A 26,867-nucleotide genomic window follows, 5' to 3' on the forward strand; every position below is an offset into this window, starting at 1 on the left:
TCAAACTTTTTAGTATTAAAATATATTATCACTTGAGTAAAAAACGCTATAACAACAAACCTTGTTCTTCCCGTGTGCCAAATATACACCTATCATGGTTTCTGTATATATTCCTCCGCGTCTACAGTATCAAATAAGCTTAGTTTTTGAGTGACGTAGTCACGCGTCCAAAGCGACATAAAATTCATTTTATGTCACCGTCATAAGATCACCTCGGAGAAAGGAGCACTTTGCAAACGGAAAAGCCCATTTACATATAAAATGTGGTTTGCAAAGTAAGTACATACGTGAACGTCTATTTGCCTAAGAACGTAGCTTTCGTTTCCCATATTATCATCAAAATACAACATAGTATAAGTAAATATACGCCCAGAAACGTTTGCCGAAGTATGTATATAGATAACACAAAATTGAAATACACGTTAGGATGTAATGCTTTAGTTTATGCGGAATTATGGGGAAATGTCTATTCAGTCTGGTCTATTTATATTAAATACTTTTTTCTTCAAACTTTTGATAAGTGTTTAAATATGTTAAATAAATAAAAATACCTTAGTGTTTATGAACTAAAGTGAGCGTCTTGAAGCTGAAATGGAAATAAAATACTAAAGTTTTTAATAATCTTCTAATTTTATGAACCTGCTTTGTAAGGCAAAATCAACAGGCAATCGTTCCTTGCTTGCCCTCGAGACGGTACAAACTGCGCATCTTTTGATCCGCGATATAAAGTGTGCAATGCCAAGAACATTAATTAATTAAAAACAAACTTTCCAACATACTCTGCCCCCAATTTCGAGTTTTTCGAAAACTCTGGACAACTTCAAAACAAACGGTTTACTAATCTGTGGAAAATTCTTTACTGGTCTTAAAGTTCAATTGTGTGAGGGTGCAAATTGTTACACACATAGAGTCTACTTTACCGAGTGCTTTGAAGGTGACATAAAACACATCTTACTCCACAAGGACATGATAGTGTCGTAACATGAAAGTTCGCATTAAAACGCGAACCATCTACTCAGTTGGAGAAAATAAAAACGAATAAAAGCCATAAAAAGCAAGTGCGGATGTCATAGCAGTCCGCTGTCTCGCTGCCGGAAACTATGCAGATGCTAAAGAAGTGGCCTTAAGCATTAACCAAGATAGTACTGCATCTGAAATGAGGATTAGCTTCGCGATGTTCTCACTACTTTGTTGGTTCTTTACGATCGTGTCACGTTCATCTGAATTGACGATAGGCGTTGCTTTTGTCGCAATTGTCGTGAAATATCTAAAAAACAACAACACATCGTTCTATATCACAGATCTAGATCCCTTATCTTATTAATAACATTTGGTATTCTAATACTGATAATATACTGATAATAATATGATTCATATTAAAAACGCACTTCTTGGTGCTTGTCAACTCCAATCAGATAGAATATTGTGCGTTACTTTGAATGTAGACTGTCTAACTTACGGTAGACAATTATTATATTATATATTGTTTATTATTGTATTGTTCGATATTTAGTAACCCTAGGCAACATCAAGACTACTGTATAAGATTCTTGGTATACTCTTAACAAGCATTGAGATACAAATGTTCAAGTATCGCAAGCAGGTACTTTTTTTTTTCCAAATATAATACCTACTTAGCACGTACTCATGAACCATTTCCATAATGCAATAAAGTCGTATGTTGTGCCGCCTATTTATGCCGTGAATCAATCACGCGTTCCAGTTTCGAAGGTGTGATGTCCCTTAAAGAATAAAATCGGCACTTGGTATTAATTTCTCAAGGCAAATGACGCCAATCTCCTGGCTATTTCTATTGCTTCTGTATACATTAACGCCAAACTGGTTGTCAACTCTATAGTGATCTTAGCTTACTTTATAAAACGTATCGGAAATAATGTGAAGATCGAATCGCAGTCAAAGCGGTACAAGGAATATCTTGATGCCCATAAGACACCCTGCTCAACATGTCTGTCACATCAAAGTCGATATACACCAGATACTAATTTGAATACCTATACTTTTTTTTTCTATTGGAAATACGATCGAGACATGTCATGTTACATGTTAAAGCGATTTTCTCGGAGATGGGCAGGTAGTAATGCTCGCGCGACATGATTTTTTTTTTGTTCCGACATGAAAATATATATTTTTTCTAAGCTTAATGTAAATATATGGTTGTCAAATTAAATAACCTATAAATAATAAAATAGCTTCAAATACTAAACTAAAGAGGTGAAAACTGGTTAAATTTTTTGCCATTTTTAAATTTATCCATTATTCTATTCCTGTCGCTTTACGATAGGCAAAAATTGTAAGATTCAGTCACAATTTTTTATAGCAAAATTTTTGTGCTATTGTGTATATTATTATATAATATTTGAACACGGTCAACAATATAGTTATTTTTCTGTATTCAATAACTTTCTCAATTAAACAGCAATAAATTAATAATTTAAAATGTAACACATATTTCATAAAAATGTTCGGTAAATCGTTGCGAAGTTTGTAACTGTTATTGTTATTCTGATTGATATACTATACTCTACTCCCAAAGACTACGTATTCAAGTGCTATTAAGTTTATATGGGACGATTAACTCCACAAATTATAGTTCGTATACGAACTAAACGAAACACAATTATGCAGACTTAATAAGTCGCTGAAATGAAACGTCCAGAGCCTTATCTGTTTAAAGTTATAATCTAAAATATGGACCCTATTCCCGGTGCTGGAGAGGTAGTTTATAAAACTTTTTCAGTTTTTCCTCGAGTGTCATTGAGCCAAGCTGGCACATGAAAGACGTCAACAGAAGGTTTCCGTGTAAAATATTTCGAATAAATGTCGGCTGCTTTGATATTTCCCAAGTTTTGCGCCCGTCTATAAATTGGTACATAATAAAACTAGGTCTGCAAGCCTGTTCGTCCCTTTTTCTTGTTTCAAATACATCAAGAATCGTGTGAAAATAAAATTACTGTCGAAAAATGTAAGTCTGAGCTTTTCATTTTGACGTTCTTTGTGTTACAATCTGCAAGGTCATCGTTCTGTGACGTAATCATGATCAGAACGAGGTCCCTTGTGATTATCAATCGTTTGCACTTTTGACACTCTCGAAGTAATGAACAGTTCATTTTCAAGAACTGAACCTATACTGCTTCAAGCTATAGGATCTCTATTATCAAATATTACATCATTTACCATCTCATCGACATCATTAGTAAATTTTTTTGTAAACGATTATAATAATTCATTATTTTGTTCGGTTTTAAATGCAAAAGGCTCTATTTCGACAGTGAGCCCTCAGAACGCAATAACGCTGACTCCCTTACAAGCTCAATGGCTACTTGCCTATTTATCGTGTGCTCTTTGAATCACCCTTACCCCGGTAATGGCCTACGCCGTGCCTATTCTTGTTTGACGGAAAAAGTGCTCGCGCACCATTCTATGCCTCAAAAAGAAATTTTAATATCGGAACATGTTTATTTGCACTCTGCACAGGTAAGTTCATCAGTGCCCACTGTCCGTTGAAAAGGATACACGAATGTAGTAGAATATTTGCATTTAGTTAAACCTTCAATATCTTTTCAGTTATTGAAATGTACATTTTTAGTTACGCCGGAACGTGCTTTAATAAGTGAATGTAGCACGAATATTTAGAATTTAGTTTTTCTCGTAAAATCTATACTAATATATAAATCTACAGTGGTTTTTACGGATGTTCCGTTATAACTACTGAACCATGCATCCGATTGACTTGAAACTTGGTATCCGTGTAGAAAATACATGTACTTAATGGATAAGCTAATATTTATATCAGTATTGGACTCCCTACAACAGTTGCGGGGGCGTTAATGATGAGAATCTTTGTGGGAGTGAGAAATAATAATGTTTATTTTAAATGCCCAGCGAAGCGAGCGGGTACAGCTAGTAATCTATTAAAACTGAATTTAAAGTGTATACGAGTGAGTGAAGGAGCTTATGACAGCGATAGATTACGTGCGTCGCGGTCTGTTATTAAAGCACCCTAATCGCCTAACTCGATACAGGCAACAATGAAGACGTGATCCCGACGTATTGTTGCTACAGAATAGGAAGGATTTACCAAGACTCTGAATAAAACAAGCTAGCGTCTCGACTCAGCCGAGTAAATGCCTCTGTAATCACATTGCACGAACGTTTGCGGTCTAAACACGAAAGAAACTTTTGAAAGTCCGTGTTTATGTCCATACTCAACTTCATTATAATAGTAATGTTTGAATAACAAAATAACATTATAGGCTACTTACTGTAAGAAATAAATGATAACAAGATAAATTTATGGACGATAGATGGAAAATATAGAAGAATGTACTTATAACATTAAATTAATTAAAAAGTATTTTAAACAAAATCAATCTTAAATCACTTATTAATTAATCAACTAAAAGATAAACTGTATTAGGTAAAAGGAAGAGAAGAGCCAATTAAAAGCAATATGTTCGCTCTCAATTTTAATACATTTCTATATCAATTCAATATTATTAGCTTGAATAAAATTTCATTTATGGATATTTTAGTCCGGGTCCCAGGTTGAGCGCGAATTCTAGATCGAAATGGCCCAATCGGCTTCCAATTTATTCAGCGAGTTTAATGTATAAAATCCACGGATTTCCCGCCCCTGACCGCACGCTCGGCGGATTCCTTACTGAAACCATTAATGAATTTTATTGCTTTTGCATTATAACGACCCAACTTAGTTATACTCGCACGATTTAATTTCGCGCTGACGTGCCAAACATTCCCGCTTTAGGTATTTAATTTGTGATACGAAATACCTTTGCAATGTTAAGTTTGATTATTTTTTTATCGTTCTATGTTATCCTTCTGTTGTGATATATATATATATTTTATTGCCCTTGTAGGCAGACGAGCGTACGGCCCACCTGATGGTGAGTGGTTACCGTCGCCCATGGACTTCAGCAATGCCAAGCCGCTGCCTACCGATGGAAAAATAAATCTAAGCTTTTGATTTCAATGCCTGTATCGAATACACATCCTAATGGCTTTGTGTGTGATTTCTGCAACGTCACAACACATATTCTGCTTTGATATCTCAAGCTTCGATATTCGATTCACATAAAATCGAGTCAAGGATTTTGTTGAAGCTCTCTTCTTTGTGCGCCGTATTAGTCTTTTAGCTGGCAAGGGTTCTTACCTCACGGTAAGATAAACTCCAATAATCAAATCAGTAACAAGCATGCTCGCTAAGAATTGAACCGAAAAATAACGATGAATCGATTAGATTTCAGATAAAATATTACTTGTTCTTCATTCCATAACTTGAAACAACAGGTAGTATTAAAATAACATTTCGTAATGTAACATTGAAACCGATACTGCTAGAATATTTGAATAACCGTTTTTTCCTAAAAAAAATTTAGATTTCTTTTTCGATTTTCGCAAGAAATGAATAGATATTCTAAGAAAGCTAATAATGTTGATATTATTTTGTTTCTTTCAATTACTGAATTTCGAAATAAATAACACCGGCCGACATCATTTTCCTTGTTCAAGTTCTGATTACTTTTTTCCACTAATTTGGTAGTGCTGATCACGAAATTATACCTCATTTTATCGTATCACATCAGGTTTTAAAAAAAATTAAGACATTGGCTATTTTAAATTTTTTGATTAAAACAAATTAAATTTTAGATTTTGGCGCTCTTTTCTCGAATCGTGCGACCTCTCGTGAGGAAATATATTAGTTGCAACAACGACACACCCATTCGAAACAGGTTACATGCAAATAAACCTCTACAGTTACTTTGTTCATAAACTTTTTACTGAAATTAGTGTGTTTATTTTTAAAAAAATCTTACGTTACGTACTTATATATATTTTTTTAATATTTTTTTACTTATATACAAAATTTCCATGCTTCTTGTGCGTGTGGGACAGTATAGCACGAGACAAGCACTACGTTAAAAAATAATGGAATCCTCGTAAAAATCTCAAAGTAGAAACAAAAAACGTTATACAAAAAAATTTAATTAGTCCTGAAAAAATTTTACTACCTCCGCTTCATATCAAACTCGGTATGATGAAACAGTTTGTTAAAGCATTGGATAAAAACAATGCTAGTTTTGAATACCTGTGTAAAAAAATTCCAAGATTATCTGATGCAAAAATTAAAGGAGTGTTCGATGGACCGCAAATCAGATCTTTGATGGCTGATGAAAAATTTTATGCCACAATGAATAACACTGAATCAGATGCTTGGCTGGCGTTCAGAGTGGTTGTCAACAATTTTCTAGGAAATAATAAACATCCCGACTATAAAAATAAGGTTGCAAACTTATTGGATAAGTATCAAAAATTGGGGTGTAATATGAGCATAAAACTCCACTTTCTAGATTCACATGTGGACTTTTTTCCTGATAATCTTGGTTGATTACAGTAAAGAGCAGGGAGAAAGGTTTCATCAGGACATAAAAACTATGGAGACAAGGTACCAAGGTCGATGGAATGTGAATATGATGGCTGATTACTGCTGGTCACTGACACGTGATATTACTGAAGATACTCACAAAAAACTCACAAAAAACTACACCCAGACGTAATTTTGTCACGAAACGTAAAAGATGTCACTCTAAATAGTCCTGCAGCATTGTTTAGACTCATTGTTTTCTTTGTAAATGTTCAAATATATGTTTTTGTAATATGATTATTGATTTTTTCGTTAAATTTTGAAAAAAAAATGCTTTTTCCTTCTTATAAAAAAATCTGATGTGATAGGGCAAATATGTAGGTGTTTTTGTGTTTAAAATAGTATAAATTGGTGATATTTGTGGCTCAAATACAAACAACTTTCAAAAAATTTTCATTTGTCGGCCGGTGTAATTTATGATTAATCGAACACATCAACACAAAAGTGTAGTTATACTTTTTAAAATACATTTTTCACCTTAATCATAAACTCGAAAAATAGCTACACAACCTAAAATTTTAATAAATAATATAAAACAAATATAGATTTTGTTTCTATGTGAACATGATCGGTGTGGACCGATCTTTGTGTGTTTGTTACGTTGAAAGAAAAAACGATAATAGCTATGATTCAAGTCGATCCTATTCGGAAAGAATCGCATTTCTTGAGCTTATAAAACAGATAAATAAATGCGTCTAAAACTGGCGTCTAAAAAATGCGTCAAAAGCTCCAGGCTAAGGTTCAATTACTTAGAAATTCATTTTTATTAAACTACAATGATAGCGTGATTAAAAAAATAATAATGCTATCTATCAAGTGCTACTTACTGTAAGCTGTTTTGATTAAAGGAGAAACTTATTATTTCGGTCGAAAAAACTTACATATTCTCTAGGTTTCTTTACTTTTGCCTTTCGTCCTGCCAAATTTAAAGATTATGAGTCAACTGGAGATTTTCAGAGTGAATATGGTTTTTTTTATTTGTTTAAATTGGCTGAGAAGTTTGAGATTTTTATGAGTACCTACTTGACATTAGGTACTTTTTACTCAATTTGATACAATTTACCGTTACACATAAAAACTGTCTTAAGTAACTGATAGACAAATAAACAGACGGGTGAACAGTAAAATGATTCTATAAGATTTTCTTCTTCGAGAATCTAAAGCACCTTAAATATATAAATTATAATTTAACAGACACAATTTTCGGATATAATCAAAAATAGGTAAAAACATAGTCACATTTTCATAAATTTTCGGACGTAGTCAAAAGTAGGAAGGTAAAAAAGGCCGGTGGCAGGACCTCTTGTGAGCCCGCACGGGTAGGTACCACTACCCTGCCTATTTCTGCCGTGAAGCAGTAATGCGTTTCGGTTTGAAGGTTGGGGCAGCCGTTGTAACTATACTGAGACCTTAGAGCTTATATCTCAAGGTGGGTGGCGCGTTTACATTGTAGATGTCTATGGGCTCCAGTAACTACTTAACACCAGGTGGCCTGAGAGCTCATCCACCCGATAAAAAAAAAAAAAGTATATTCAAATCGAACACTGCCCATAACAAGCATCTGCTATTTAAAAAGTGTTACAAATTAATTTCTACTCTTTTAGATTAAGATCAGTGTAGAATCTTACATTACAATGAATATCTATCCTAAACAAAACAAACAGAGTAACACACCTAAAAACGTCAATTTCTCAGTGACATTACCGAGCGGGAGACAATGAGGGATACGTTAACTGTGGAGCGAAGTAATTAAATTATTTTTAATGTGTTCCCTAAACAATGCCGCCCCTGCAGACGAAAAGGGAATTCATTACGTTATAAGATTAAAGGATTAGTGCAAATAATCTCTAAGTGCCACTATCGGGGGAATCGCTCGCATTCGGTCGTACATGTTTATGTGACAAACCAGACATGTTGAGGCTAATTAATGTTTATTTGAAAGATAAAAATAGATTTACTGTTTCTTATCTTCGAAAAAAGCATTGTTCGAAACCAATCCGTGGGTACTTGAATTTTTACCACGGCAACACGGGTCGCGATTTGACGGTGCCTTCGCGATTTGACATCTGTCACTTTGTCTTGCTTCTCGAACGGGACGGTATCCGTATATGTGACGGTCTACGCTAACGATTTGCAATATCGCTAATCCTTATCCATTCCTGCCCTAAACCCTTCTCCATATGTGATACGGCGTGAGGCGAGGAGGTCATCGGTTCCGGTGAGTGATTAGATGATATTTTGTTAAAATAGTACATACGGCGCCACGGATCGCGGCACATGCTCGACGGGCACCTCGTGCTGGTTTCCGGAGCCCTAGGCTGCCACGAGGGCGCTGGGTTCGGATCGAACAAGCATGATGTGAAAATATAAAACGTTCAAATTGGTTAACTTTACATTTTGTCTCTGTGTCCTACAAAGTATTTTCTCGTTTGTATCGCAAGCTAAAACTAATATAACATATATAACAAAAAAAGCAATTTAAAATTAAAATCAAATCTTAGTAACAAGTGACATGTTGGTTGGATCTTCAGAGAAATCGCTGGTGCAATATTAAGATTAGAATGATTTTAGCCAGCACACCGAAAGACGTTTCGGGTTTGAATTTCAGGAAGTCTCATTCAATTCAAGCTGGATCTTAACTTATGCTTTAATTTTCTTCCTAGATGGTCTGGATAAAAATATGATTATTTGAAAGAGTACGGTTTGAACGGTGTTTTGGCTAACGTCCCAAGTTACCGTCAAATGTATTATAGTCTCCAGCTCTTCAAATGACGATGACTTCTCAACACGACCGTAGATAAAATATGTACATATGTTTAATTTGCCTCCTTTCGCAACCTTTACACTCATATCTATTGGAAGAACGCTTTTCAGTTAAATCCAATAAGTAACACATTTGACGTAAGAATAATATTTTTTTTATTAAAAGACACATATTGCCGCCGGAATTAATGTGTTCACATTTATAATTCAGTCTCATTTTGAAAATTCAGAATATCCATTTATTTTCTGACTTTAATGAATATTTCATTGGCGTTTTCCAGATAGCCGTCAGTTCTTACCCGAACATTCAACCGGATAAATATTTCAACAGATTTCATTAATTGTGTATTTAGACGCACGAAGCGACCCTGGTCTTTTAAAAACTAAATGATGTGTTTTATGACGCCATTTTAACATCTCTAACGCTAATATAACGTAACCTGAACATAGCCTAATCTTAATTAATTAAATGTAATCTAATTTTACTTATAATATGTATTTAATATATATATTATGTATTTTATACATTATTATTTTTATAATATTATTATTTTTCTAATAAGTGTACATATCAAAATTGTTGTTAATTGTGAAAAGGTATTACTCTGTATTTCATATTTCTTAAAATTATCCATTGTATTTTCATTCAATTAATCTTACTTTTCTAATTTCAAGATTTGGTCAACTATTGCATTGTCGATTGCACCTATAATTGAGATGACGTTTTTATGATGATATGTTATTTAATGATCACTTTGTTGGTGCAACTAAATAAATAAATAAACAGCAGGATGGGATTAATTTTTTACATAAGATATGTCAGATCTACTTTTACAAAGGTCTTCTTTACTTGTTTCTGTCTCTAGATTTTAGCATAAGTAATCTAGCTGATTTCAAAAAAGTAGGTAGTTCTCAATTTGAAGGCATTTTGTGATTTTTTTTAAAATTCAAAGTTAGTGCTCCTCGTGTAGACCCATTTCAATTTTATCAAGATCTGAGCAGGCAGTCGTTTCTGAGTTATAATGCATATTTAATTGACTATTTGAATTGACTACATCGATTATATTCTCATTTTATTATTTTTCAGTATAAAAGGTACAAAAAAAGCTGTATACGATGGTTCGAAAAGCTTCGTACTATGTCGAAGTGATCCTGTTCAAATTTAGTGATGTCCTGATGAAAATCTTCGGTGATATACAACGGGACTATTAAAAAAAAACAGCAGAAAGGCCATGATTGCTGGAATCACATTCATATGCATCTCCTTACACCAATTCAAATCGGTATTTAGTGGCATCGAATAATACAGGGCGATTTGCAACTGTAAAACTCAACAAGGAAAATTGGTTTTGGTGAAATTGATTTTCTATTTTGTTAAAATGTTTGCTGTTCATGTTTGATTTTAATTATATAGTGCTGTTTGTTCAGCGCGGTTATTATATACGTATGGACTTAGTTTGGATCCTGCCACCAATAACAACATACTACGTTGGGATCATACTCAATCAATATCAACTTTGATACGTTTATGTACCTGCAATTTATTGATTGGCACACATACACAAATACATAATTTATTAGAATCGCATTGCACATGATGGTAGGATCTGGTGGTAGGACCTCTTGTGAGTCCGCACGGGTAGGTACCACCACCCTGCCTATTTCTGCCGTGAAGCAGTAATGCGTTTCGGTTTGAAGGGTGGGGCAGCCGTTGTAACTATACTTGAGACCTTAGAACTTATATCTCAAGGTGGGTGGCGCATTTACGTTGTAGATGTCTATGGGCTCCAGTAACCACTTAACATCAGGTGGGCTGTGAGCTCGTCCACTCATCAACGCAAAAAAAAAAAAACATGAATCCAACATTACAATGTACTAAAACTAAAACGCATAGTAAGAAGTGGTTAAATTTGAGAATTAATTTGTTTGTACTTTACTACACATTAAAAAAAATATATACTTTTGTTATTCTAGGTTAATTGTGTTTACTGTTCACTTATAATAATTTTACGCGATCCTTAGAAATGAAATCAGCTGAAAAGCATTCATGAATGAATGTAAAATAAACGAAATAGAATAAATTACAAAAGAATAAGTAGGTAGTAGTAAAATTATTCGTACGAAATTTGAACGTAGGTTGAACAGACCCGGAGGGTTTAACATTATTATGTTATACTAATAAAATAAAAATAACCTCAGTCCCTGCAATATTAGATTACATTTTCTCAAATAGACTTTTCCATGTTCGGTGAATTACGTGAAATTGATAAATGTATATTTTCTATTATTACGTAGTGAGTGCATAAAAATTTTAACTTATAATAAACTAGCGACCCGCCCTCGCTTCGCTGCGGAAACTGTAATTTATTATTTATTTCTCCACTATTTAATGGATGTTATTATGTTATTATACATACCTTCCTCTTCAATCACTCTATCTATTAAAAAAACCGCATCAAAATTTTAGTTGCGTAGTTTTAAAGATTTCAGTATACATAGGGACAGACAGATATAGGGACAGAAAAGACGACTTTGTTTTATACTGTGTAGTGATAGGCAAAATAGTCCTATTCAAATAGTGGTAGTAGTTGACTTACATTTTTGACGATTTGGGCAGCTTTCGGGTTTTTTTGGACGTAAGTAGCCCGGTTTTTATTACCATACGTACCATTACAGGCCAAGCCCGGTTGATGTCAAGAGATTACCGGAGCTAATAAGGATGAATACGTAAACGCCGCCACTATATAGAAACGTGACTATTCCCGTACTTCAAACAGAAATAGCTTTGCAGCATTTATATTAGTAGGATATTGCAAACGCGCTCTGCATGCTCATAGTACATTCTAGCATAAATAAATAACGCAAATTTACTGCGTGTTTCGCTTATAACGTAAAAGTTATTCCTTCGTCGTGGAAGCATTTTGCGGATAGCACATGTAGATCTAACGTGCAGTTGACGCTTCAAATTTATTAAAGTAAGCAATAGCTTTAAACCACCCAATCGATCGATAGATACCATCAACGGTAAAAATATAAATTGCAATCTTATACCTTTAAACGACCAATTCTTGTATATATATATATATGTTGGCACACGTCAGGGATGGCTGAGCGGTAGGTTCCGTCATCACTCGTATTTGGTTGAACTCAGTTTATAAAAAGTCAATAAAACCTTTTGAATAATAATTATTGAAACTCAACACACACAACTTTCACAATGACAGGATAAACCGACAGTTTCGTTGCACATACCGACAGACCGACTGACTGACTGACTGAGACGGACGGAATGACTGTCTGACACGGAATGCCACGACTCTGTCCACGTACCGCCATTTTGTACTGGGCGGTACGGAGTCTACCCTTCATTTTGTGATATTTATCAAAACAACATTTCATCATTTAAAATAATAAAACCACCGTCTTAATATTACTAAAAGTCGTTATCCACGACAACTAAAAGTCGTTATCCACGACATATATATAATCTGAATCTCGGAAACGGCTCCAACGATTTTCATAAAATTTAGTATATAGGGGATTTCGAGGGCGATAGATCTAGTTGCGATTTATTTTCAGAAAATGTTGTTTTTTTCGTCTTTTCAATAATCAACTCTTCCGGACATCTATTGGCTAATAATAATACTATTTTTCTTAATCGAGGGCAACTGATCGCTTTAAAGAAACAACAAGATGGCGTTATAAAAAAAAAAAAAACGAGCAAAGCTTGGTCATTGTCTAGTTCTATTTAATCAATAAAATATAGAGACATTTTGAATTTTGTTATTGCAAATTTTCAACTTATTTTGTAAACAATGTATAGTGACTCGTTTAGGAAACTTTCTTAATTTACTTGGACGTGTAAGGTAGCAGTCTGCGTGAAGCAGGTGGTAAATATTAGTGACTAGTGAAATTCGGTCTTGTTCCACGATGACTATTTATTTCTAAAGGTATAAAAACTACACTCTGTGAACACTAGTCGAGCACCATAATTGTATGTTTTACTACAACAAAACTGTATAGAGTTCAGGTTTCGGGTCAGACTCCTCCAGCTTGACTGCGACGAGTTAGTGCTAAGAGAGAAGAGCAGAAGAAGGTGTATAGGTGAGCACCTATACACCTACTTCTGCAAGGTGGTCCACTCGCAAAAGGTTTCCATACAGTGATAGCACTCTGCCTCCAGCTCAGCTCTGATTGAGAACCGGGCGAATGACCTCAACAGGTTACGGTACTGACCATAGAATAAGAAAGCCGCCGGGACCATACTCCCAACTCCTTTGGATCTTCTACGCTTAGATAATACTAGGACGGCCAAGCATTACTCCCAAGCCACGAAGGTGGCTTTTTCTAGTAATCAGCAGCGATCACCTCCGTCTCCAGGACATCAGGATACCTTCAGGATTGCGGAGTAAACGCCAATACGGATGACACCACAAAAGAGACATTATGATAACCTCAAATGGCTTTGTCCATAAGTGCCGGTGCTGCACTTATGAACAAACCCATTTGGCCGGTGCGGTCATTTTAGCTGCTACAGCAGCTTCGGCACTCTCACGGTCAGAGATTGGCCCCAGAATGGCGCACCATATATAGTTAAGGCCATCAAACAGGCACACTGGTAGATGCTAATAAAAGCAAATTCGAGCGTATATACCCCATATTTGTACGACCATGTTTGCGTTTATTATAATAATATGTACAACCGTGTGTACAAACATTGAATATTTCAATTGAATATTGAAAATCGAGTAAAATTTAGTTAATATGTAAAGAGTACAAGACCCCAAAAAGACAAAAAATAGAAACAGATGTCTATTAAAATTAAAATGTGTACATATGACGAGTTTTTATTAAAGAGTGATCCGACTGCTCATATAGAACCGCAAGTTGATTATTTGAGACGGGAGAATTCTGTAGTAGTCAAAGTAATATTTATTTGGATAAAAATAATAGCAATCCGAAGTATTTTACTTCGTTGTACTGAATCGTGTTCCCTTACACAAAATACGCTTAAGAACGCGACTAGATCAAAAATGTTACCCCCTCGGTCACGAACACCGAGCAATTCACTTCTTGGTCACTGTCAGAAGTTCCGTTCATTTCTCACAATAAGAAAAGACGTAATCATTTCAAGAGAGGAATCACGTCCAACGAGCGACAACGCCGGAATTCCGTCTAGTCCCGACCTCCCGACCAGTCTGTGCCTGTAGATAATTTTCTCCGGGAAAAAAGAACTGGTTTTCTTTCCAAGTATTTTTTTTTTCACTAAAATAAGGGTAACAACCCGAAACAATTTGTCGCTTTAGCCCCCTTCCACTATTTGCTATTGCGGAACAATTTATCGAAGAGAAACCAAAAAAACAATTTATTTTTCGATAAGACAGAGTTCCCACGAAGAGTTTGTCGAAATCGTGGAGGCGATAATTGAATATCGTATACGATTATATTTTGTGAGATCACTTCGTTATAAGAGAGTTGTGACATTTTTAATTCGTTAACAGTGTAAAAACGTATTTTCATTTAACTTTTTGAACCCGTGTTAGATTATTCATATACATATATGGCAAATAAAAAAAATAAGAATAGGAAAATTTAATTTAAAATGTAGTCAAAAGAAATTTCACCATTAAAACTGTAAAGTATTTGAAAGTTCTGAGCTGGCCGTAAAGTCGAAGACGGGAAAATTGTTTTTTTTTTCCAAATCAAAAATACCATTGCTGTAATTAATAAAAAAAATTCAAATCATTCATTTGTATTCATGAAACATTCATCTTTAAGATAAGAACTATAATCAAGAAGAAGTTAATCGCTAAGTTAATCGCTGTCCCATTTATCGAGTTCAAATGTTCACAGAATGTTAAAAATCCGCATCAATCGGTCAATGATTACGAAGGCATTCAAAACATGTCAATAGAATTATTTCCATATATTATTATGCTAGTTTACTCGACAGTCTATGTGTGATTCCATTCAGTATGTTCTTGCAAACCAATCGTCACGTTCTGGTTAATGATACCAAATATTATTTCTGATAAATAAATGCTACCTACCACTCGGTACTCAAACATCATTGAGGTATGTACTCTAATTATTATTATTCTACAACTAACAACAACAATATCTTACAATTGTTTTGTTAATCATCATTTCGAAATTTAAGCGTTGCTTCCATAAACTATCTCATATTTTTGGAACGAAGTTCCTTACGAAGTTCCTTAGGCTTGGAGGGGATAGGGATTTTGCTGCGCGACCGAACTGAAAAAAATGTGATAGTAAAACCGTAAGAAAAAATCCGTGGAAAAAAGTGCGTAATAAAATCGTTAAATGATACGTGCGCAGGCGCGACATTCGTATACACAAGCGGGTAGTGTATAATACCTTTCTCTTTCTCCCTCTTTCTTTTCGTTCTCTCATCCCTTCTCTCTCTATTTTGTAATTATTTCTATTTCTATGTAATTTTATGTTGTCAAACAAAAATAAAGAGACATATTTTGTTATTTTAATTGATAATTTGAATTACGATTTTATTTTTATTTTACGTAATTTATTATTTCCTAAAACACTGAATTTCCTAAATACTTTCCTGTACTTAAATAAAAACTAATCAGCAAAATATAAGAGAAAAATCAAGAAAACCAACATAAAATTGAGCACGATTTTTTTTTGCAAATTGTGTCGATTCTACATTAGCCGAAGGAACTTCGTTCCTACCTGATGTCCCACGACACCACATAATTAGTTTTTTTAAACACCATCTTTCAAGTATGTAAGTCTTTGCGATTTCACAAATAAAATTCCGGGGTATTTCTTCTCAGCTATATATATGTCGATATAAATACTCAAGCTTAAACTCGATTCCGTAAAGCAGATAAGCTGTAGTCGTTACCGAGCTGGACTTCTCAAGATAAAGAAAAACTTTTAGATTCGAATTCGGCAGATGTTGCAAAAAGACGCTCGGAAAGTTAGTTCCAGTTTACTATGAATGCGAACGTCCTGAGTCCAGTTAAACTCTAAATATCCGAGTGACTTTATGTAACATGAATGAGACGTAAGCATGTTCGAAGTTAAGGCTCACGTGAAATGGAATCTTGTCTCACTTTTTTTTGTTTCTTTCTGAAACTTAAAATTTAAATGAATATCACCTAAATATGGAATAGAATGACTAAAAAAGTCTCTTCTTCATTATACTAGAAAATCATCAAGAATTATGTACGTGAAGGTGTTAAAAAATAGAAAAAGGGCAACGACTATGACACGATATGAAATTGCAACGAGAGGACGTAGGGCGTGGGCCAACCGGGACATGGTCGCGACAAATCCTACGATAACGCCTTCATTACCCGCATGTCAACCCTCTTCTCGGCGCGTCTTCGTCACCACCTCAATCTTTTCGCGGATATTACACTTAAATTATGATATAAGTGCCACATCGGGAGCTGCATAATGAATCTTTTCGATGATTAATGACATATCTCTTTGACTATGACATGTGGAAAAGGTTTGTCGTAGCATGTCTGCGATGCGGCTGCTCAAAACTGTTTATGAACTGGGGCACATGCCTTTTGTGTTTGGGTTTGATACTTGCTCATGGCACAGAGTACACAAATAAATAGAAAAGATAAATCGATAGGCCGATTGAACTACTTTTCAAAGTTTGATTTTTAAGTGACGTTTTAAACCAACGATAGTTTTGCAGTGGAGAACGACTTTAGCATACTACTAGTTTATACATACAACAATTTTGTTCAGACCTAGTATGACATTTAAAAATTTAAGTTTTTCTTTCCTTGTGTGCCTTATTACGAGTACTAGAGATCGAATAATCGGATACATATTTACTTAAAGTTCAGGTGTTGGCCATTATGGAAAGCACTTATTTATCGACAAAACACGCATTTTTTTTAATTATGTTCTTTGTGTCTTCTGTATGTACAAAATTTATAAATATTTTGCAGGATGTCCTAAAGTTCCTAAACAGACAGATACAGAGCACCGAGCTCATCTATACTAATATTATAAAGAGGAAAGATTTGTTTGTTTGTTTGTTTCGAATAGGCTCCGAAACTACTGGACCGATTTGAAAAATTATTTTTCCATTAGAAGCCGACATTGTCCCTGATGAACATAGGCTACTTTTTTTAAATTTTTTTTTATTTTTTTTTTTTCGTTTCATGTGTGTTTTAATGTTTCCGAAGCGAAGCGAGGGCGGGTCGCTAGTTTAAAATATTTACAATAGTTGAAGAGTTTGCTCCACCCTGCTTTTCACACCCTATATATACACATACTCGAATGAAGATTTAAAATTTAGTGTAAAGTAAATATACATCCGACTAGTTAAGCAATCCACGTATCGCAGGATCTTATTTTTGATAAAAACATTTTCAGAAGCCGCTTCCATAATACATAGGTATGTAAGACGAAAATACACTTTAGGTAATCCACCTAATGATATTGCACAAAATAAAAACTAACAATCGAGCATCGGACTTTATTTAATCTGTGCTGATGGACTGAATTATGACAATTTCGGCTTGGAGCTCCAGCAAAAAGTTTTTCGGTTTTTATGACCACAGAAAAAAGTTTTGTCATAATTAAAATCTGTTATTAGATAAAAGACTCATTAATAAATTCCCGTTTAGCCACCAGGAAACTGTGGTTCCACCGAAAGAAATTTGAAAAAATATAAATTTCAAACAGGTTTCGGAAAACACTAAATGAAATTTCAAGCAGCAAAATACTTTGTGGATACTAATACAGTTAATTAGTTTTATAAAAATGGTATCCTTTGAGATATTCACTTTAGAGTTTTCTCTTGCTCAAAGGGCTTTTACATTAATTTCAACTTACTACATATTTATTGAACCAGTTGAATGAAGCAATCTTAGGTTTGACTAAAAAAAAAGATTGAATTACCAAGCAATTTCGGCCTTTGATTAAGGCTTCTTCTACTTTTAATTAAAGACTACAAACTTAAGACTAGTCTGTGATCTTTCTGATTTTTCTATAACATTAATCCATACTAATTTTATAAATGTGATATAACTTAAATCTCTTTATCGTGGGAAAACGCAACTTGTTTAATGCCTACTGAATTACAAATTTCGCGAAGCCAAGAGTCATGAGTGAGGTCTAGTATCAAAAAGTGTTACGTTAAATATCTCTTTTTATTTTGCTAGATGATTAGAACTCACGACACCCTAAGAGTTACTGGGGCTGTCCGTAAAATATCAGGCTCGAGTCTAAATTATAAGTTAAAACGACTGTCGCATCCCTCAAACTGGAACGCACGACTGCTTCGCCTCAGAAATAGATAGGATGATGTTACCCATCCGTGCGGGTTCATATTCGAAGAATGCGTTTCATAAAAATAGAAATCAAAGTTTATAATAAAAAAGATGTGTGGTGTCCTGGGACATCGGATAGAAACGAAGTTCCTTATTATAAAAATATTAATTTTAAGTTCTATTCGAGGTATAAAGAAAATAAAACTGGAGGTTTCGCAACAACCCACGGTCTTTCGGTAACATGCGAACTTATTCTGGTACACTTCATTCACGGTTGTTTGCATAAGAATTACTAGTTGGTGTATTGCGCAAACGAACACTCTGAGATCGTTGTCAATGAATGATAAAAAATATGTTATTTTTTGTACGTTATTACAAAGTTAAGTCGTACACTGTGTGCATTACTAATAAAAATCTTACGTTACGGACGTTTTTTCCCGGTTAGGGTACCCTCCGCATCGTCCCATAAGGAACTTCGTTCCAAAAAGATCATTCCATTTTATTTTAATATATTTTAAGTGACATTATTATAGCTATTATAGCTGAATCGAACGCGAACGCTCAAATGTGTTTCTCTTATAGGTCTGCTTCGCCTCCAGCAACTGTACCAAAGTCTGCAACCGGGCAACGCTACTTTTCGAATTTCTAATGTGAAACGCGTCTCCAACGCAACTGACGTGATCGCATTTCTCGGCTCGATCGAGCGTCTGGATCGCTGGAGCAATAAATACGTTGTACTCGACTCAACAACACAACTCGCTAAAGAAGCTCTAATTTTGCACGTGCGCGACGTAAGGCTCGGGCGCCGGAACTACCATTATTTTCTAAGCGGTCTGGTAAGTAATCCCCGAGTCAAGTCAAAGCCTAATTGTCGGAATTCTGAGGAGGCTGAAGAGGTCACCGCTATTTGCGTTCTAGCGGTCGTATTCAGGATTTGACGAGACATTTTGAAATTAATAATTCCTGCTCCTAATTAATACTGTAACTTAAATATGTGAAGACGAAATTTCTAACATTAATCAAGAACTAATTTATTACCGCACATTATATTCCTCAACTGAGAATTTAAGTTAAATAAGAAAGAGAAGAAGATAAAATATGAATTAAATGTACATACTTTTATTTGAATTGAATGAAAACAAGATTAGCAAATAAAATCGAGCTCTATATTAATGTTAGAAATCTAAAAGGAACTACGAGTATTAAACTATGAACTCGTGAACCGTGATATGGAAAAAAATACAAATTTGAAAACGTAATTTGCTGCCACAATATTTAAGTTGTGTCTAGACGTCGACAATGTATTTGTTTATCCAGGTGATGGACGATCGCTGGGAAAGGGAGGTCACAGAATTCGGAGCTATTAACATAACTGGGTTTAGAGTACTGGATTTTTCGAGAAAAGTCGTAAGAGATTTTATCGATGTTTGGAAGAAGGATTCTATTTCGGTGAGTACTTTACAATTCTAAGGATTTTATGCGGAACTTTTTATCGAAGATTTTCTCGACAACGTCCAAATCTGTCTCTTTGTTTTGGTCGTCAATCTTGGGGGACAACTCAGGTATTAACGTTGAAATGAGAATCTTGGGGAGCGACTTTAAGGGGTGTTTCGCCCACACAAAAGTAATGAATTATTAAAGGTTATTTTTAGATAAATTCACACGTACAAGAGGATACGACGATAATTGAAGATCAAAATTACAAAATACGTATTACGTATGTATTATACATTTAATATGGTATATGACCATTTCATGTACATGGAAAGTGATCAAATCCCCCAAGAAAGTGCCACCAAACGAAATTTGGATAGCAAAATAGAAATCAAACAAAAAGTTTAAATTTTTTCTTTTCATTCCATATAGAAAAGAACTCTATAATTAATTATGTTATAAAAACTATAAATACTTTCTTAAAATACTCATACATTTTAAATAATTAATATATAGAGTTATATATGTATATTTAAAAGTGTATTTTTAATAATTCCACTGTGTTTAGGCCCAAGCTGCCCTCATGTACGATGCGGTCCAGGTGTTGGTGGACGCCATAGTGCGGCTACTCCGTAAGAAGCCAGATATACTGAGGGGAACGATAAGACGGAATGCCAACGTGAACACAAGCCGCATCATCGACTGCAACCCTAAAGGCAAAATTACACCTTACGAACACGGCGACAAGATATCACGGATGATTAAAAAGGTACTTAAAACTAGAGACCGCCTTAATGACCCCAGCCGAGACCCACTAGCACGTTATTATGTAACTCAGCCATAACTTTTGTCTAGCAACCCACGCTCATATCATAATTATACGCTAGCTCGGTCTCTGGTCTCGAGTTCATTGTATCGTCACCTACATTCGGCTTCGTTCTGAAAGTAACGGTTGTAGCTCCATCAAGCGTTACCTATTCTCTACGGACGTTTTGTATACACTATTGCCAATGCGAATGATTAATCGGTTCAGACATTCAATTACGACTGCTAGCGAATGCTTCGTTATTCACACAGGCTTGTAATGAAGAGTGGATGACGTCTTTGGCAACATGAAACGTCGCGCTGATATAAACAGTTATGTAGTTGAACAACACTACTCATTCACGTTTACGGCATTCGCTTATTATCAAATACGGCCTCCTAATTAAGTGCGTAGAACTAAATACTCCGTTGACGGGTAGGTTATCCTATATTAATTAACGTGAACATAGTTTTTTTTGTTATTACCTACTTTATGGAGATCAGGTTTAGAGATGTACTCGAGAAAATTGGGAATCGATTAAAACTTCCAATGATATCGGGAGATGTGAAAAATGTTTTTTTTTAATTATTATTATCGGACCAAGGAAAACGGACCAACTTTATTAACCAAGAACGTTACTAATGTGTTTGTTCAAGTTCCAATCCTTCAAGACGTATAGATTTTTTATTTATCTAAGTCAAAAAGTCAAGCTCTCTGTTTGCTTCGTGCTTAGTCTCTTTCGAATCCCTACGCTATTAGTAGCCCAAAAACTTTTACCGTCTATCTGTTCTGAATACGAGTTATTTGGTGCATCAGGTCCGTAATAATGTCGTGCGAAATTTAAATTGAGCGATATTACAAGAACACAGGTGCTGAATACGGGTCCGTCTTTTATCGGGCGCGATGAGGACGGTTCCGAGGTCCCGACGATTAATTAGGTTTCGTCGGGTGACGTGTAATTAACCCTCGCACTTGCTAACTGCTCGGATTCACCGTTGAAAAATATAAAAATTCCATTTAAAATTAAAAAAAAAAAGACCAGGGCAAATGGATTTTTCGTTGCACGATTAGAGGTTCTTCGTCCAAGATATCGGAAAAATATTGGAGTACGTAAGTATTGAGCAACGCGAATTACACTGTCCACAAAGTACAAAAAGCATTGTAGAATTGAAAGTAATATGTTTTGCTTCAGACGGAGTTAGATGGGCTGACCGGAAGCCTTCGGTTCAACGAAGAGGGCCACCGTCGCAACTTTACCTTGCAAATCATGGAGCTCACTGTTGATGGAGAAATGGTCAAAGTAAGTAAACTAAAATCGTAAGCTATCCGACGCTGAATACTCATATGAATGATACAAAAAACTAAAAATGTTCAATCATGCTCAATACAGATTGCGACGTGGTATGACAACCGCGGACTAGTGCCGGTGGTGCCCAAACTGTCACCGTTGTCTCCCCCCGGAACATACGATCGAAACAAAACATACATAGTGTCCACCATAGAAGAGCCCCCATACGTTATGCGGCATAAAGCAGGCGGGCCGGAATCCACGCCTAACGACCCATACAGAGGCTTCTGTGTAGACCTCGCCAAAATGTTATCGGATAAGTTGGAAATCAAATGTAAGTCTCCCGGCTCGTGTTATGTGAAAATCGAATTTCGAAGTGAGACCTATTCCGTATTCAATGTCCAATCAGATAATACCTACAAGTTGTAATCTAACTCTCACGACACTGTCTAACTATATTAATGTGATAGTTTCATAAACTTAGGTATGGATACTTTGCTGTCTATCAAGACAGGAATAATACATTTGACCTAATATAAATTTGAACGGAAACATTAATAACAATAAATGCTCTATGAAAACTCATTTTTCAATTAAGTATAGTTATGTGTCCTAAAAGATTCTTTCGTTTGTTAGATGACTTACGGCTGGTGAAAGACGGAAAGTACGGAAACGACAATCCGAAAATAGTTGGCGGTTGGGACGGGATGGTTGGCGAACTCGTCAGAAAGGTAATACAAATTACAATAGTTTTCTTAAAAATGGGTCACTCGATCATAGGGGTCGTGCAAAAGTTTTTAGAAACCACACGATCACAGTCTACGATATTTTCCTTAATGTAATGACGCAACAAACAACTAACAATGGCCATTGTTTTTTTTTTAATTCGCAATAGCTTACCCAGCTAAACAGCCTAGAATTTTCAAACGACGACATACATTCAAATACAAATTTAATCTTTCTAATACGGAAATTCGATAGGGAGCTACGTTTTAATACAGTTAAAGACGAGTTCTAAGTACATAATAAAGTAAATTAAATCTTGCGACATTTCTCTATAGACAGTGGTAAAAGCATTATCACGGCCAGTCCTCTTGGGAGTCGAAATTAAGGAGTTGAAATCAGTTCAGTTATCCGTTTGCCGACGTAATAATACTCTTCACTCAAAAATAATTAAAAACCCTTTTCCTTGCTAGGGATATATTTTTTAGTGATCGAATTATTAAGGATGATTTAAATGTGCTAATTGAATTTGCATTTGGTTGTATTAGTTTATTAAGGGACGGGTCATGCGATAAACTTTCTAATTAGGTCAGTTTGCTTCGAACGATTTTTGGGCAAGACCAATACTGTTTTATGATAAAAGTTTTTGTATTTAAGAAGATCAAGTGTTTTAATTTTTCTTATAATTTCCTCTTTTTTTTTAGCAGATCAGAACCGTACTCCGTTCTCTAAATTATTGTATGCTTTTAATATAAGTTTTTGACATCACGAACTATGTTCGAAATTTCGAAAATCGCATTATAAACAGAAAAAATAAGCACGAAATTTTAATGCTAAAGAAAAAAGTTATAATTTTTTATTTATTTATTAACCCTCTGTAATGACCAGTTCATAAACTACCAGATTTCGAAGAAAACTGATACATCATCATCATCATCAGCCTTTATCTGCCCACTGCTGGACATAGGCCTTCCCCAATGCCTTCCACATAATGCGGTCCTCCGCCTTCCGCATCCAACGACTTCCCGCCGTGCGCACTAAGTCGTCAGTCCACTTGGTTGGAGGACGCCCCACGCTCCTTGTCCCCATCCGCAATAATCCATTCATAAGGTCGACATTTCAATATTAAAGCTATCATCCGACCTTACATGTGAACGTCACAAAAATCAAAATAAGATAAAATTCGTTTTTCGAAAGTTAAGCTACTTTTCTGTGAGTAGTTTCACATCCGATGCATAAACAATCGTGACCTTGCACAACCACAACTGGATCATGACCATTGGCTATCTTAACTCTTAGATTAATTACAATTTTCACTGGTGGTAGGACCTCTTGGGAGTCCGCACGGGTAGGTACCACCACCCGGCCTATTTCCGCCGTGAAGCAGTAATGCGTTTCGGTTCGAAAGGTGGGGTAGCCGTTGTAACTATACTGAGACCTTAGAACTTATATCTCGAGGTGGGTGGCGCATTTACGTTGTAGGTGTCTATGGGCTCCAGTAACTACTTAACACCAGGTGGGATGTGAGCTCGTCCATCCATCCTAGCAATAAAAAAAAAAACTATCAATAATGACTTTCGTTACGACTAATTACTATTTCTACTTATACCTAACCTACCTACCTAATGTACATTATTAATATTTTAAGGACAACATCAAACGGATGATCAAACACTTCGTTTTTTAATTATGGAAAAGTAAAATGTCTCCTATTATTTATTATTTTATGAGTATTTTTTTATAATTTAAATAAAATATTCATCTCAATTTTCAAACATACATACATAGTTCAAAACGACTTATTGAAATTGCTTTTTTCGCTAATATTTTTGTTTAACATTACAAATTATAGTTTTGTTACATTTGTAAACATTACCAGGTGTTCAGTCTTCAAGCGAGCTCTATACGATAAAATAAAAAGTATATTTCCAATGTCCATTCCAAATCCAACCTATTCGAATATGAATGCAAGATTTTCCAATAGCAAACACTCACTTGGACGACGTCAAAAGCATATTTGTGAAATTCCTAGAAACCTTTTCAAGCAAATAGCTATTGGAAACCACCTATTGTATGCCAGAGGAGACTGTACAAACTCTTTCAAACGTTGTAACGTATTGTAGAGATCGAATTTGGAATTTTTTTAAGTAAAGTGCAGCTTTTTCTCGCGTGAATTAATTTTAACACAAAATATCAATTTTAAACAACACCTCGTGAACTGGATTTTTTTATAAATACAAAAACGGATTTTTTCCTCTTAAATGACGACGTAATCCTGTCTGGTGCTTTCAATTAATAAAAATGTATATTCATTTACTATCTTAAAATTACGTAGACCATTTTAACAACAGCGCAAAGTTTCATCCAAAAATATTTTAAATATGTGATTTTACTTGTTATTTTCAGGAAGTAGATATGGCTATAGCTCCACTCACGATCACACTAGAAAGAGAAACTGTTATTGACTTTAGCAAACCATTTTTGTCGTTCGATGTCAAAACGAAAAAAAATTCATTCAAGGACCCCACTACGATATTCAGTTTCCTTCATCCACTTTCCAAGGAAATATGGGTATGAAATAATCTTAATTAAAGTTTTATCTATACTAATATTATAAAGAGGAAATATTTGTTTGTTTGTTTGTATTGAATAGGCTCCGAAACTACTGAACCGATTTGAAAAAATCTTTCACTGTTTGGAAGCTACACTATTCCCGAGTGACATAGTTTAAAAAAAATAGGGATCTTTACCAAATCTCCAATAATGTAGCCCAAGGAGTAGAAAAATTACCTAAAATATTCTTTACATTGCATGCCCTGCGGAAACTATTGATGATAGAATAAAATAATGTACTACGACTTTGTAGAACACATTATTAATTATAAAAAGTGTCGCGACAGCATATGTCTAACTTTGTAGTTATGCCGCAATAAGTGTTCCTTTATTTAAAAAATAAAAAAACAACGTCAAATATCGTTGAAATTTTTGTTAAAGACTCGAGCGGAGCCGGAGAGGGCCGCTAGTTCAATAATAAATTTACATGAAACCTATGATTGTATTAAATCTTCACAGCTCTGCATTATATTCAGCTTGTTCGCCGTTAGTGTTGTACTATTTCTGGTATCGAGATTTTCCCCGCACGAATGGCGTTTGATTTCATTCACCGACTCTCAAACTTCGGATCACTCGGAAGTGGCAACGACAAAGGTAAATTTTCAAACATCAAAATATTCTTCTTTTTGTTATTGCTTTGATGGGTGGACGAGCTCACAGCCCACCTGGTGTTAAGTGGTTACTGAAGCCCATAGACATCCACAACGTAAATGCGCCAACCACCTTGAGATATAAGTTCTAAGGTCTCACGTATAGTTACAACGGCTGCCCCACCCTTCAAACCAAAACGCATTACTGCTTCACGGCAGAAATAGGCAGGGTGGTGGTACCCACCCGCGTGGACTCACAAGAGGTCCTACCACCAGTAATGGTAATTCTTGAAGCTAGACAAAACGAACCCTCCTCAAGAATGTTTCGGCGCTTAAATTAACTTAATTAAAATCGTTCGCAACGTTTCAGACGACCGCGGTCAACGAATTCACCTTCTGGAATTCTATGTGGTTTTCGCTGGGCTCTTTTATGCAGCAGGGCAGCGACATTACGCCGAGGTCAGTGTATATTTTAATATTTGATTGTCTAAAGTAGTAAAATTCTCACACCGAAGAGCAGAACATTAATAAGTAGACACGCCAAACAAATATTTTAGTGAAGCGGAAAATCTGAGTCACTCTACAACTACATCCTAAAGTAAATCGTATTAAACGTCTAGTGCTTTGTCCATAAAATGATTTCAGGTTATGTATATTTAACGTAAAATCAAATAGTTTGGTTCCAAACGGATCGTTTGGGATCTCTGGGTCTGCGGAGGGATCTCGCTTCTCTCTGTCTTTTGTTCCGTATGTTCCATGGGGAGTGCCCTGAAGAATTGTTTGAGATGATTCCATCATCTCTTTTTTACTATCGCACCGCCCGCCGCTGGAGTAGAAATCACCCATATAACCTGGAGCCACTGCGTTCATCCACAGTGCGTTTCCAGAGATCTTTTTTGCCACG

The 26,867-nt window shown here is 35.3% G+C and overlaps 1 protein-coding gene across 1 annotated transcript in view; it reads left to right on the forward strand.

Moving 5' to 3' along the window:
• The window catches only part of LOC114244525 (glutamate receptor 1), a 161,174-nt gene that overhangs the window by 128,834 nt on the left and 5,473 nt on the right, over nucleotides 1-26,867 (forward strand). Inside the window, exons 5-13 of the mRNA XM_089728562.1 lie at nucleotides 19,093-19,346; nucleotides 19,828-19,959; nucleotides 20,513-20,713; nucleotides 21,942-22,049; nucleotides 22,140-22,371; nucleotides 22,674-22,768; nucleotides 25,167-25,331; nucleotides 25,833-25,967; nucleotides 26,334-26,422. Of these exons, the coding sequence (XP_089584688.1) occupies nucleotides 19,093-19,346; nucleotides 19,828-19,959; nucleotides 20,513-20,713; nucleotides 21,942-22,049; nucleotides 22,140-22,371; nucleotides 22,674-22,768; nucleotides 25,167-25,331; nucleotides 25,833-25,967; nucleotides 26,334-26,422 (1,411 nt within the window). The remainder of the gene's footprint in view (nucleotides 1-19,092; nucleotides 19,347-19,827; nucleotides 19,960-20,512; nucleotides 20,714-21,941; nucleotides 22,050-22,139; nucleotides 22,372-22,673; nucleotides 22,769-25,166; nucleotides 25,332-25,832; nucleotides 25,968-26,333; nucleotides 26,423-26,867) is intronic.

The sequence above is a fragment of the Bombyx mandarina genome, chromosome 01 (assembly GCF_030267445.1).
Source record: "Bombyx mandarina strain Sakado chromosome 01, ASM3026744v2".
NCBI classification, from domain to species: Eukaryota; Metazoa; Arthropoda; class Insecta; order Lepidoptera; family Bombycidae; genus Bombyx; species Bombyx mandarina.